General features: G+C 48.6%; 1 protein-coding gene across 1 annotated transcript; it reads left to right on the plus strand.

Moving 5' to 3' along the window:
* Window positions 1-8,968: 8,968 nt before the first annotated feature.
* Window positions 8,969-12,367, plus strand: LOC123157860 (protein DETOXIFICATION 35). Its single transcript, XM_044576052.1, has 7 exons — window positions 8,969-9,316; window positions 9,428-10,053; window positions 10,173-10,229; window positions 10,357-10,595; window positions 10,694-10,812; window positions 10,932-11,018; window positions 12,008-12,367. Exons 1-7 carry the CDS (start codon window positions 9,080-9,082, stop codon window positions 12,080-12,082), a joined length of 1,440 nt encoding a protein of 479 aa, XP_044431987.1. The 5' UTR covers window positions 8,969-9,079; the 3' UTR covers window positions 12,083-12,367.
* The last annotated feature ends 1,922 nt before the right edge of the window (window positions 12,368-14,289 follow it).

Below are 14,289 nucleotides of genomic sequence, written 5' to 3' on the forward strand. Positions count from 1 at the left end.
AAAACATGAACAAGTTTGTGTTGAAGGTAAAGCAAGAAAGTTGACGATGATAACACAAATCATCGAGGGGCAAGGATGGTATTTCTCATCATGAATACAATTGATATCTTGGAGGAACTCAGAATGTTGATGATGATCATAACAAATTTTGTCGAGAGGTTTCATGCAGATGTAATCGGCCATCGACGACATCAAGCAAAAGGAAGGGTGGAACGAAAAGTTATTGAAACCACAGATACGACACAAACTCGGAATCAAGCTTGTTGCTTGAGGTGAAACGGTAAGACAAGGAAGATCGACGTAAGCTTAGCTCATCATCGAAAGTTGTGCTTCAGAAAGAAGGACCAGATAGCACAGTTAAAAAGTTGCACGATAATGATATAGCCGATAAGGCTAGGAATGACTTGAAGGATTAAAATCATAAGCAACAAAAATTACTTAAGAGTTACCGTACCAGAACGGGAATTGGTTCACATATCGGTGTTCTTGAGCGACTAACAACTCAGAACCCATGAAAAATTGGAATCGGTGAGAAATAATAGCTGATGAGAAACTCATAGATGCAACACAGTTCTTAGATATTCTCGAGATACCATAGGGTAATACTCGACAGTAAATCAAAGTAGAGGTTGGACTGGTGTATTGACTAGCAAAAGAAAAGTGCTTTAACTTGTCCTAGAAATGGGGTCAAAGAAGAACAATCAAGGTCGGAACCACGGTTGCAAAGGATCAATTCACCGATACCAAGGGATATTATATCAAAGAAATAGTTATTATTACAAGAAGCTTCCATGATAGGATCTACATCGGGTCCATGGGCATGAACACAGAGGTTCAAGGTCGACTCCCACTTCTCCAAAGCACAACCTTACATTCACTTCTCGTTTTGATAAAGGCATTAGTGTTGAAAGTTTTACCTGGTGAAATACCAGATGAGTATGACTCATGAAAACTTCCGAGTTCACACATATTAAGGAAGGCATAGGTTCAACCCATAAGGGAATCTTAGGAACATATACCACAAACTACAGGAGCAAATAACTCCAGCTCGGAAGAAGAGCATGGTTGGCCAAATCGGAGAATATGATTTACGAATGGCATTACGTATCATAGAAAGAACTTCTTGAGGTTTTGTATATGAAGGACACTGTCGGATGATAATTCAACAAAGGATCTGACGGTCCATAATAGGGCTGATGTGAGCATCGGCACACAACAGAGGAAGAAAACAGTGCAAGGACATTGGATTATAGAAACAACTGACTAATTCAAACTTAATGCAAAGAATTTTATGATTTCCAAATTAAGGGATCAGAAGCAATCGTTCTTATCAAAAATGAATAAGGTCGATAGACTTAGAAGCACAACCGATCAAGGCATTGATTGGTCTAGAACCAGCTCATGTTTAAAATGACATCTGAGCCGGAAGAATGTCTATGATTTGATTAAGGATTGCGAGCATACGCAAAATAATAAATCAAGGGGATCAAAATGATAGTAACAAAGGATGTCAATGGAGATTGCTAGAAATATGGAATTAACCATAGTACCGAAAGGCAAGGAATTCAAGAGAAATAGGCTCCTAAGGATTTTTAGAAAACCGAATAGTATCCTAAAGAATTTTGTGAAACACAAAAACAACTAGGAATGAAGATATTCTCGATAAGTGTGAGAATTTATGTGTCGGTGTAATCATGCGGAAAAGAGCTGCAAGGCAGTAAGCACGAAGGATTCTCGGAATAGTGGGAAGTAGTTCAGGGTATCTTGTAGTAACAAGAGTAATCGAGAATGAAGGTAAGGGTGGCAAGTATAAGTAGTTATCCATAGGGATGTCTTGGTCGTAGGGTTGCAAACCCGATGAGGACAAGTTCTCGAAAGAACATCACAGAGTATCTTCAGAATCTTCTGGTGCAGCAGGCGATCATCTGGAGTGAGGGGCTCTCCGGGAGAACTATTTTCGAGAACCTAAAGTTAGTCTTTTTTTAGCAAAATCATTTTACCCGAATAGAGGAGAGATTAAAGTCCCAGAGTATAGGTCGAGGAATAAAAGATCCTAATACCACCCAAATGGCGACGTGGGCCCATGGGCCGCACAGCCATGTTAGTAAAACAGTTTTGTAATATCTAGACTCGACTTCGGCCAAAGAGTGTGGAAGGGGGATTCCTACAGGCAGTCGGCTCTGATACCAACTTGTGACGCCCCCAATTTAATCGTACACTAATCATGCACGCAAACGTGTACGATCAAGATCAGGGACTCACGGGAAGATATCACAACACAACTCTAAAACATAAATAAGTCATACAAGCATCATATTACAAGCCAGGGGCCTTGAGGGCTCGAATACAAGTGCTCGATCATAGACGAGTCAGCAGAAGCAACAATATCTGAGTACAGACATAAGTTAAACAAGTTTGCCTTAAGAAGGCTAGCACAAACTGGAATGCAGATCGAAAGAGGCGCAGGCCTCCTGCCTGGGATCCTCCTAACTACTCTTGGTCGTCGTCAGCGGGCTGCACGTAGTAGTAGGCACCTCCAGTGTAGTCGTCGTCGTCGACGGTGGCGTCTGGCTCCTGGGCTCCAACGTCTGGTTGCGGCATCCGAGAAGAAGAGGAAAACAGGGGAAAAGAGGGAGCAAAGCAACCTTGAGTACTCATCCAAAGTACTCGCAAGCAAGGAGCTACACTACATATGCATGGGTATATGTGTAAGGAGGCAATATGAGGGGACTGAACTGCAGAATGCCAGAATAAGAGGGGGATAGCTAGTCCTATCAAGGACTACGCTTCTGGGAGCCTCCGTCTTGCAGCATGTAGAAGAGAGTAGACTGAAGTCCTCCAAGTAGCATCGCATAGCATAATCCTACCCGGCGATCCTCCCCTCGTCGCCCTGTGGAAAAGCAATCACCGGGTTGTCTGTGGAACTTATCAGGGTGTGTTTTATTAAGTATCCGGTTCTAGTTGTCATAAGGTCAAGGTACAACTCTAGGTCATCCTTTTACCGAGGGACACGGCTATTCGAATAGATAAACTTCCCTACAGGGGTGCACCACATAACCCAACACGCTCAATACCATTTGGCCGGACACACTTTCCTGGGTCATGCCCGGCCTCGGAAGATCAACACGTCGCAGCCCCACCTAGGCACAACAGAGAGTTCAACACGCCGGTCTAAATCCTATGCGCGCAGGGGTCTGGGCCCATCGCCCATTACACACCTGCACATTGTGAGGGCTGCCGGAAGCAGACCTAGCCTCTCTTATACAAGAGTAGGCGTTCCAGTCCAATCCGGCGCGCGCCGCTCCGTCGCTGACGTCAAGAAGTCTTCGGCTGATACCACGACGTCGAGTGCCCATAACTGTTCCCACGTAGTTGGTTAGTGCGTATAGGCCAGTGGCCAGACTCAGATCAAATACCAAGATCTCGTTAAGCGTGTTATTATGAAGTAACCACGAACGCTGACCAGGGCCAGGCCCACCTCTCTCCTAGGTGGTCTCAACCTGCCCTGTCGCTCTGCCACAAAGTAACAGTCGGGGGCCGTCGGGAACCCAGGCCCACCTCTACCGGGATGGAGCCACCTGTCCTTTCAGCCCCCTTATCCGAATCACTTGCGGGTACTCAACGAGCTGACCCGACTTTAGTCACCATCTGTATAGTATGTATATATGTATAGTATATACCCGTGATCACCTCCCAAGTGATCACGGCCCGATAATACAGCAAGGCAGACCGACAAGAATGTAGGGCCACAAATGATAAACTAGCATCCTATACTGAGTATTTGGGATTGCAGGTAAGGTATCAATAGATATAGCAACAATGTCAGGCTATGCAACAGAATAGGAGTAACCGAATAGTAACATGCTACACTACTCTAATGCAAGCAGTATAGAGAAGAATAGGTGATATCTGCTGATCAAGGAGGGGGGGGGGCTTGCCTGGTTGCTCTGGCAAGGAGGGGTCGTCAACACCGTAGTCGAACTGGGGGGTCGCCGGCAGTCTCGGGGTCTATCGGAAAGAAGTAACGGAGAGGAAATACAATAAATAACAGAGCAATCAAAGCATCGCAAAGCATAACAAGACAATACACGGTGTTCGATGTGCCCTAACGCGATAGTAGGTGATACCGGTCAAGGGGGGAAACATCCGGGAAAGTATCCCCGGTGTTTCGCGTTTTCGGACAGATGAACCAGAGGGGAAAAGTTGCGTGTTTGCTACGCTAGGGATGTGTGGCGGACGAATGGCCTGCGTATCCGGATTCGTCTCGTCGTTCTGAGCAACTTTCATGTACAAAGTTTTTCCATCCGAGCTACGGTTTATTTTATATTAATTTTTAGAAGATTTAATCATTTTTAGAATTAACAGAATTAACTAAATAAGAAAATGTAATTATGACGTCAGCATGATGTCAGGGTGATGTCAGTGGTCAGCTTTGACCGTTGACTAGTCAAACTGGCGGGGGGTCCCACATGTAATAGTCTGTTTAGTTAGCAGGCTAGTTAACAGAGTTAATTAGTTTACCTAATGATTAGGTTAGTCTAAACAGAATTAATTAAGTTAATTTAATTGGTTAATTAATTAATTAATATTTTATTTATTTATTTATGCTTGAAGATATCTTTTTTTTTAATTCAAACAGGGGGCAAGGCCCATTGTTAGTGACTACCTAGGAGGGGGTTAGTGCTAATCTAACCCCCAATTAGCAGGGGCCTGCCTAATCTGGTAGAGGCGCAACCGGCAGGGACTACGCCCGCGCACAGACGGGGGCGCCGGCGCGGCAGGCCGGACGGGAACGGCGGCGAGCGGCACGGCCCGGGAGCATGAGGGACAGGCGCGGGCTGCGCAACCGGAGGGGCGGGCACGAGCGGGAAGACACGGTGCGGTAAGAGGCACGCCGCGCACGAGAGCAGAGCTCTGGCGGTGGCGACGACGCAGGATAGGACGCGGTCCGGGCGGCCGGCGCGGGTGCGGGTGGTGGTGAGCGAGGCCATGGCCGAAGTGGCTGAAGCAGGGGAGGAGGAGGAGTTGCCGGGGCCTCACCACGGGGCCGTGGGGTATAGCCAGCGGTGCTCGGGGAGGAAGACGGGGACGACGTTCCGGCGAGGAGAGGGACGAGGAGGCGAGGAGGCAGTCCGGCGGTGGACGACGTCGGGCGGCGGTTCGGTGACGGAGCGGTCGAAGACAATGGCGTCAGGCGAGGTGATCCCAGGCGACGGCGAGCGCTGGGTGTCGGGGCGCGGTCGCGGGCGCGTCGGGTGCTGGACGGCGCGGGCGTGCGGTGATGGGTGGGTGGTCCGGCGACGGGGTGTGGGCAGGGCGTCGCGAGAGAGAGGGGGGCGGTTTCATCCCCGATCCAGATCGGATCGAGGAAGGGAGGAGAGCGAAGTGGGGGGCGAGTGGGGGAGATATTTTCGGGGGAGTGCGGGGGTGTCGGTGGGGTTTTCCCCGAGTGGGGGGATATGGAGGAGGGCGTGGGGCGCCGGCTGGGCCGGCCTGATTTGCCCCGAGGCCATCTGGGCCGTGGCCCAGCGGGGTTCTCTTTTATCCTTTTTTTATTTGTTTTACATTTTTGTTTTGTTTTGTGTTTTTATCCTTTTCTTATTTTCTTTTCTGTTTTCTTTATTTTAGTTAGCAAAACAGCTTTACCAAAATATAACCCCTACTCCTAAATTAGCATAATGACATAGGCCACCTACTCCAAAAAGTTTGGTTATTATAAAAGTTTAACATTTGCTTAGCATTTAAAAGTATTTAAAATAATTGTTTTGCTGCTGTTTTACTTACTATAGTGCATTTAAATACTTTACAAAAGTGTGGTTTCTTCACCAATATTTAATATGGATTATTTGGCTCACTCCAAACATTTTAGTTTTAATATTTAAAAACTTTTATTGTTTGCTTGATTTTGAATTTGAATTCGAACCGTTCTCGGACTAACGCGAGATTAGCAACAGTAATCGAGGTGATGTGGCATCATTAGTAGAGTTTCACTGTAGCCTAATTATCCGGGCGTCACAGAACTTTCCGAAACCATTCCTGTGTCCGAACATAGTCATCCAATATATCGATCTTTACGTATCGACCATTTCGAGACTCCTCGTTATGTCCGTGATCATATCCCGGACTCTGAACTATCTTCGGTACATCAAAACACAAATACTCATAATACCAATCGTCACCAAACTTTAAGCGTGTGGACCCTACGGGTTCGAGAACTATGTAGACATGACCGAGACTCGTTTCCGGTCAATAACCAATAGCGGAACCTGGATGCTCATATTGGTTCTCACATATTCTACGAAGATCTTTATCGGTCAAACCGCATAACTACATACATTGTTCCCTTTGTCATCGGTATGTTACTTGCCCGAGATTCGATCGTAGGTATCTCAATAGCTAGTTCAATCTCGTTACCGGCAAGTCTCTTTACTCGTTATGTAATGCATCACCCCGTAACTAACTCATTAGTCACATTGCTTGCAAGGCTTATAGTGATGTGCATTACCGAGAGGGCCCACAGATACCTCCCCGACAATTGGAGTGAAAAATCCTAATCTCGAAATACGCCAACTCAACAAATACCTTCGGAGACACTTGTAGAGCTCCTTTATAATCACCCAGTTACGTTGTGATGTTTGGTAGCACACAAAGTGTTCCTCCAGTAAACGGGAGTTGCATAATCTCATAGTCATAGGAACATGTATAAGTCATGAAGAAAGCAATAGCAACATACTAAACCATCAAGTGCTAAGCTAACATAATGGGTTAAGTCAATCACATCATTCTCCTAATGATGTGATCCCGTTAATCAAATGACAACTCATGTTATGGCTAGGAAACTCAACCATCTTTGATCAACGAGTTAGTCAAGTAGAGGCATACTAGTGACACTATGTTTGTCTATGTATTCACACATGTATTATGTTTCCGGTTAATACAATTCTAGCATGAATAATAAACATTTATCATGATATGAGGAAATAAATAATAACTTTATTATTGCCTCTAGGGCATATTTCCTTCACTCCTTGTGCGCGGGAAGCTTGAAGTAGACAAAGAAGTCTTCCGGGTCATGGCTCGTCACGCGCAGCAGGTGGGGCGGGGAGCAGAGCTGCTCCTCGATGGACCGGCCCACCGACATGGGGTTGGCCGCATGGCGGGCCGTCGAGGCCGTGACCAGCACGGCGTGCTTGCGAAAGAGGAACTCCTGCTGCTCGATGGCCGGCGTGCTGATCACCATCTTGAAGCTCGACCTGGAGTGGCGCGACGCGTCTGTGTGGAGCGCCTGACGGTCCATGGCAGTCATGGCAGGTGGCGACGGCGGGGGCGGCGGAGTCTACGAAGGAAAATGCAGCCGACCGTGAAAAGGGTCGCGCTGCGGATGACGGATCGGGCAGCCGGCGCGCCCCTTGCACTTGGGGTAGCGGGCACTCACGACCGTAGTGCCCCGACTGCTTGTAGATTATGCAGTGCAGCGGGTCGCGGCAATCTATCCTACGGTGGCTGGAGTTGAGGCACCGAAAATAGAGCATGTTGAAGCGGCTTAAGAAGGCCTCCTTCCCCCCACGGCCATTAATGGCGGAGCGCCGGCCAAATCGCTTGGCGGAGGGGCGCCCAGCGCCATTCGCCGCCTTAATGGTTGTGCGCCGGTCTTTCCGCGACTTGACCGTCATCCACCTATCTCCATCGCCCGAAGAGGGAAAGCGCGGGGCAGGGGACGACATTACCACAATGGATTTCAGCTTGTTCTTCCCTAAACGAGGGGGCTCGGCTGGGACCGCAGAGGAAAACGCAGGAGCCGCCTTGGAGCACTCCCCCCGCAACAGAAATCGCGCCGGGAGCGCGGGACTGACCGTAGCCGACGGCTGAGGCGGCTGGGAGTCCGGGACCTGCGACGGACCGGTGGATCTGGCCAGATCCGGCGCGGAAGCGGGGGTGCCCAGCCAGAGGCCCCGCTGGCAGTCGAGCGCGCCGAGCGATCCGAGCGGGCGAGGGAGGGCGCGAACGCATGGCCGCAGAGAGGTGGCGCCCCTGCCCGGGCGGGCAGGAACGGGGCTTGGTGGCCGCCGCGGCCGGAGTGGCCAGGGGCGCGAGGAGGAGAGGTCCGGTCACAAGAGCTCCGCCCTACCCCAAGGACAGAAGTAAAGTCCGTCGGTCTTTAGCTGACATGTCATTAATAGATTATGTGGTTAACTCATATAATCTTTTTTCCGATTGATTGTGGGTTTTTCTCTTCTTTCTTTTGTGTCTTACATTTAGTTGGCACCCTGAACTAGTCGACTTACTTTTTTTTTCACTAAATAGTACTCCCATTTAGTTGGTTGTGTGTATCATAATGATGTAGAGGCCGACTTCTCCCATTTTCAAAAACACACACACACATAGAGGCTAAATTCCTAACGCACACAGGGAGTTTAGTTGATATATTAATCAGCTATTAACATCTTGTTCTTAATCTAATCATACAAGTTATGGTTGCCCCGTTCCGTGTTAAAACTTTCAAAAATGATGGTTCATGAGAGTTAGGAAGCATATGAGGCGTGCTTCCCAAGATATGCCGCTTCTCATTTTCTGAGCATTGAATCATTGCCAATTCGGACGGATGAAAATTGACAAAATTATATCTCTCGGGTCTATGACATGTACACCGGTTGCCTCACATTTTTATTTTGTTTTTAGTTGCATTGTCATTTTCATTCTTTCTTTTGCGGAGAACATTCGCAATTTAATTACAGTGACTTATGAGTGAGCTTGCCGGTATCCCTACTACTGGTTTGCATAGGGATGAACTTATAATATGCCATTTCCTCCTGCAAAAATAAAAAAAGAAGACATTGTGGGGCCAGTCCCGTGGATTCATAACTGACATCGAGGTAGCCTAATCTCACGGACACAAACACGACACGAGGGCGAGGCCCTCCCGCCGTTCCTGCTACCTACCCAGTGGATCTTTACTCCTCGTTCATAGGCATAGATAGCCGAGGGCCGACGCAACCATCGACGCGGAAGCAGAGGACGCGCCCACCCCAGAGCCGCAGACCCCCAAACCGAACCCGGCCGAGGGAGGGAGGAGGGGGCGATGGGGTCCGTCGCCGACGACGCGGAGGAGGTGAGCACCGTGGGGGAGGCCTCGCGGATGGTGTGGGACGAGTCGAAGCGCCTCTGGGGCATCGGCACGCCCATCGCCATCGCCACGCTCAGCATGTACGCCGTCAGCTCCGTCACCACCATCTTCGTTGGCCACCTCGGCAACCTGCCCCTCGCCGCCGCGTCCATCGGCCTCTCCGTCTTCGGCACCTTCGCCCTCGGATTCCTGGTACGTGCGCTAACGCCAGCATCCATCTCCTCTTCTCTCCAGCACGGCGGCACCGCACTGCATAGTGCATACCATTGCTGTCTGCTGATAGTAATATCTAATATGTTGCAGCTCGGCATGGGGAGCGCGCTGGAGACGCTGTGCGGGCAGGCGTTCGGCGCCGGCCAGGTGGCCATGCTCGGCGTCTACCTGCAGCGCTCCTGGATCGTCCTCATCGGCGCCGCGCTCCTCATGGTGCCCTTCTACGTCTTCGCCGAGCCGCTGCTGCTCGCCCTCGGCCAGGACCCCGAAGTCGCGCGCGAGGCCGCCCGCTTCGCGCTCTACATCCTGCCCGGTGCCTTCTCCTTCGCCGTCAACTTCCCCACCGCCAAGTTCCTCCAGGCGCAGAGCAAGGTCCTCGTGCTCGCCTGGATCGGCATCGGCGGCCTCTGCTTCCACGTCGTGGTCACCTACCTCCTCGTCACCGTCCTCGGATGGGGCTACCCAGGCGCCGCCGTCGCCTACGACCTGTCGCTCTGGGCCATCGCGCTGGGCCAGTCGGCTTACATCATCGGCTGGTGCAAGGACGGCTGGAGGGGCTGGTCCATGGCGGCATTCAACGATATGTGGGCCTTCGTCAAGCTCTCGCTCGAGTCCGCCGTCATGCTCTGCCTTGAGATTTGGTACCTCGGCATGATCACCGTCCTCACCGGCGACCTCCAGGATGCGCAGATTGCCGTCGACTCGCTTGGCGTCTGGTACTTCTTACTACCAAAATTACAACCTGATAACATTCTCAACTCTCTTTCGAATATTCTGAACCAACTGAAGATACTATAGTACTTAGCTCACAGAATATTTGTGCCTTAATTTTCAGCATGAATATAAACGGATGGGAGGGTATGATCTTCATTGGCCTCAATGCTGCTATCAGGTCAGGCTAATTCAAATTTCAAAACTGTAGAATTAAACCGGTGATTCTTGTTTTCTTCAGGAAATCTTGAACGACTGAACTGAACTTATCAAATTTCACTTTCTAAACTATTACCACACGTTCTCAGTGTTCGAGTCTCCAATGAGCTGGGCTCTGGCCGTCCAAGGGCGGCGATGCACGCCGTCATCGTTGTCATCGGCGAGTCGTTGCTCATTGGGCTGGTATGCATGGCCCTCGTGTTGATCTTCAGAGATAACTTCGCAAGCATATACACTAGCGACGTGGAGCTCCGGCAGGCCGTCTCCAAGATTGCAGGACTGCTTGGCTTGACCATGGTGCTCAACAGCGTGCAACCTGTGCTTTCAGGTATGCTTCTCCCACTCGCAGCATGATAATTTTATTTTGTTCATGCCACCTCAACCTCATCTCTCGAGCTGACGACGTTGATCGGATGCATGATTCAGGGGTGGCCATTGGAGGAGGATGGCAAGGCCTTGTTGCATACATCAACCTTGGCTGCTACTACATTTTCGGATTGCCATTGGGATATCTCCTCGGCTACAAGTTCAATTATGGAGTTGGGGTAATTGATTATGTTGTTTAAATTGGAGCACTGCAAATTGCAAAATAGAAAATGAAGTATATTTATGCTATGATTCTGCGACATCGGTTGTGAATTTGAGACATTGGTTCTAATTTCAGGGGATTTGGGCTGGCATGCTTTGCGGGGTTGCACTTCAGACATTGATTTTACTCGTCATAGTGTGGAGAACAGATTGGAACGCAGAGGTATGAAATTCCTTCGCCCTTCCAAATTCCACCATGTTTTTCATTTTGTGATGAACACAACTTTTAAAAAGTCAACTGGAGGATGCTAGTTCGTCTTTATAATAACTAAGTATTCATAGGCACCAATTTAATAACTCAATGTTAGTTCATCCTTATAATAGCTAGATGTTCATTAGGAATCAATTTAATAACTTTGGATATAGGAACAGAGGGCATAAAACCTTTCCAATCTTGAGTAAGCACTTATCATTTTTTTTCTTTGAAAAGGTGGACCAACCCTGGCATCTGCATCGGTTGATGCACACAGTCATATAATATTAGTTATTCAACAATGCCTAGCAAAGCCTATCAACGATGTCGAACGAATCAACTTTTAAAAAAGACCGAGGCCATCCATAGAAGGACCCACCTCACAACAACATCTCCCCAAACCTACAACAAAGCCTATGGCATGTGTTCAAACAACGAACAAAAACACTACCCCTAGAGGAAGCCTTCAGTAAGGAATCACAACACACGCGTCGATGTCGACGGATCCAACCAAAGGTTGCATGTTGGGATTTCATCCTCTAATATGATGACCCGGAGTATGCGCATAATTGTCGTCGAATGATGATGACCTGGAGTATGCACATAATTGTCGTTGAATGATGATGACTCACATAATTGACATCAACCGTTCTACCGCTGATGATGACTCGCTAGTTGGATCCCGCTCTTGTGAGATCCCAAATACCACCCATGCCGCTACGGAAAACATCGGGAGCAGGAAGATGGCCTTGGTGCCCCGCTTCTAGACACTGTCACACCGCCTTCAGTACTCATCCATGAGGGAGATAGGGACACTCGACGTTGGGTTACAACCATATCATACGACTTATGACTTCTTTTTTCAATTGTTTGATTTCAGAAATATTTATGTAAACGCTATTTACATGGAAAATGTTGAGCTTTCCATCTTGCTCATCTCTCATACCCTACAATTGCAGGCTGCGCTAGCTTCAAGCCGCGTCCGAAAGTGGGGTGGCACCGAAGCAACCAAACCTCTCCTGGAAGAGAATTAGATCACATAAGCATTTGTTTATCTCCCTCTTTATTCTTTGACGCTGTTCGTCTTTGTACTGATCACACCATATACCATGGAAATTCTTCGAGTATCAGTAGGGTATGGAAACCAGGTTGAATAACTACTCATTTTTTTGAGCCTGAATAGTGGAAACCATAGGAGTATATGTCTTGCATCGTTATGAGCCTGAATAGTGTACGCATTTTTGTATGCGGGTGCCAGAAGTTTGTTCTATTATCTGAAAGAATTATCATGAGCGGAACCGAACTATTGCCTGCTAAAATGTTGCTTGTGTTTAAATAAGAAAAGGCACGGCAACGCTCTCCAATGGGCAGACCAAAAACGCAGTCACTTGGTAAAAAACAGACTTTTTAGGGTATTTCTTTTTGGGAAAAATGGCTTCAACGGCATACCAAACTTTTATAGACTATAGGATTGAGAAATATGGGTCAGGATGGGAACGGGCCTATTGGATAAAACAACAATTAGTATTCACTGAGGGTCAAAGGCCATTACATATACATGTGTGGTAAAGTGCAGGAAACCCCTTATACAATGGGGATGTACCGAAAAGGGACTATACACATCTAACACACACACACACACCCTCCCCCCCTCTCAAACTCATGGTGGATCAACAACACTGAATTTGGAGAGAAGAAAACTATGTTGCGCTCGAGTCTGTGCCTCCGTGAAGAAGTCCGCCAACTGTAACTCAGAGGGCACATAGTGAAGAGCGAGAGTCTGATCTTGCACAGCAGCACACACAAAGTGGGCATCCACGCCGATGTGCTTGGTGAGCTCATGCTTCACCGGGTCACGCGCAATACTGATAGCACCGGTACTGTCTGACAGTAAGGGAGTCGAGGTAGTAGCAGACACACCAAAATCCTCAAGTAACCACCGTAACCAGATCACCTCAGCCGTCAACATAGCCATGGCTCACAACTCAGCCTGTGTACTCGAGCGAGAAACTGCAGTCTGTTTCTTTCTCTTCCAGGCAATGAGAGAGCCATCAAGAAAGACACAGTAAGCAGACAGCGGGCGTCGATCAGAGGGATCACTAGCCCAAGTAGCATCAGAGTAGGCCTGGAGCTCGGAGTTCATGGCGTGCTGCTGCAGCCATGAAGGCTTCGTCGCCCCAAGTGGTCCGTCCCCGGTGACGGCGAAGCTCGATCTGAGGGGAAGCTGTGTTGGACCCAATTGCAGTTCTATCTTAGAGTCTGGGGTCCTCCTTGTTAAAGTCAGGGGCCTGTGTGTGATTTCTCTTTCTTTTGAGTCCTTATCTGAGCTTTGTACTGTAATGACCAGGAATCAATGAGGCTCTCTAGGTCCTTTGGGACCTAGTTTCTGTTCAAAAAAAAGTAGGCCTGGAGCTCGAGAGAGCTGGAGCGGGGGGAGAAAAGGCGATGAGAGATCGTGCCACAAAGATATCATAGAACACGGAGGAGATGACTATAGTGGACAGAGGTGGGTGCTGAAACAAGCTGACTCAGGATGTGAACATGATAGGAGATGTCGGGATGCGTAATAGCAAGGTAGACAAGGCTGCCAATAAGGTGACGATAGCGAGTAGGATTAGGAAGAGGGTCACCGTCAGAGGCACGAAGCTGAACGTTGAGCTCCATAGGAGTCACAACAGTGCGCTCATCACCAAGAGCGGCACGAGCAAGAAGATCATGTATATATTTTTCCTGTGAGATGTAGAAGCCATCAGAGATCGAGAAGATCTCAATCCCAAGAAAGTATCAAGTGGACCAAGGTCAGACATGAGGAACTGGTCGCGAAGGCGTGCCTTAACAAAGGCAGTAAGAGTCATCACCAGTGATGGTCATGTCATCAACATAGAGAAGGAGAAGAGTCCGACCACGAGGAGACGTGTGAACAAATAATGCGGGATCATGATCACTGGGCAAGAAACCAGTGGCAGTCACCACAGAGGCGAAACGCTCGAACCAGTCGTAAGGGGCCTACCATAGAGGGAGCAACGAAGTCTACAGACCATACCATCAGGAGCATAGTACCCCGGTGGTGGCTGCATATAAACCTCCTCACGCAACTCGCCATTGAGAAAGGCGTTCTGTACATCAAGTTGAGAGATAGACCAATGACGAATAGAACCCACAGCAAGGAGAGTGCGGACAGTGGTCATGTGGGCCACAGGAGCAAATGTCTCGTCATAATGGCGTCCCTGCTCCTGCTGAA

Source organism: Triticum aestivum, chromosome 7B (genome assembly GCF_018294505.1).
Source record: "Triticum aestivum cultivar Chinese Spring chromosome 7B, IWGSC CS RefSeq v2.1, whole genome shotgun sequence".
In the NCBI taxonomy this organism is placed as follows: domain Eukaryota; kingdom Viridiplantae; phylum Streptophyta; class Magnoliopsida; order Poales; family Poaceae; genus Triticum; species Triticum aestivum.

Bases quoted from the DNA above. Each gene is read 5' to 3' on its own strand.
- LOC123157860 (XM_044576052.1), top strand. From the start codon at position 9,080: ATGGGGTCCGTCGCCGACGACGCGGAGGAGGTGAGCACCGTGGGGGAG. The intron at 9,317-9,427 runs GTACGTGCGCTA...AATATGTTGCAG, and splicing joins CCTTCGCCCTCGGATTCCTG to CTCGGCATGGGGAGCGCGCT. The intron at 10,813-10,931 runs GTAATTGATTAT...TTCTAATTTCAG, and splicing joins AGTTCAATTATGGAGTTGGG to GGGATTTGGGCTGGCATGCT.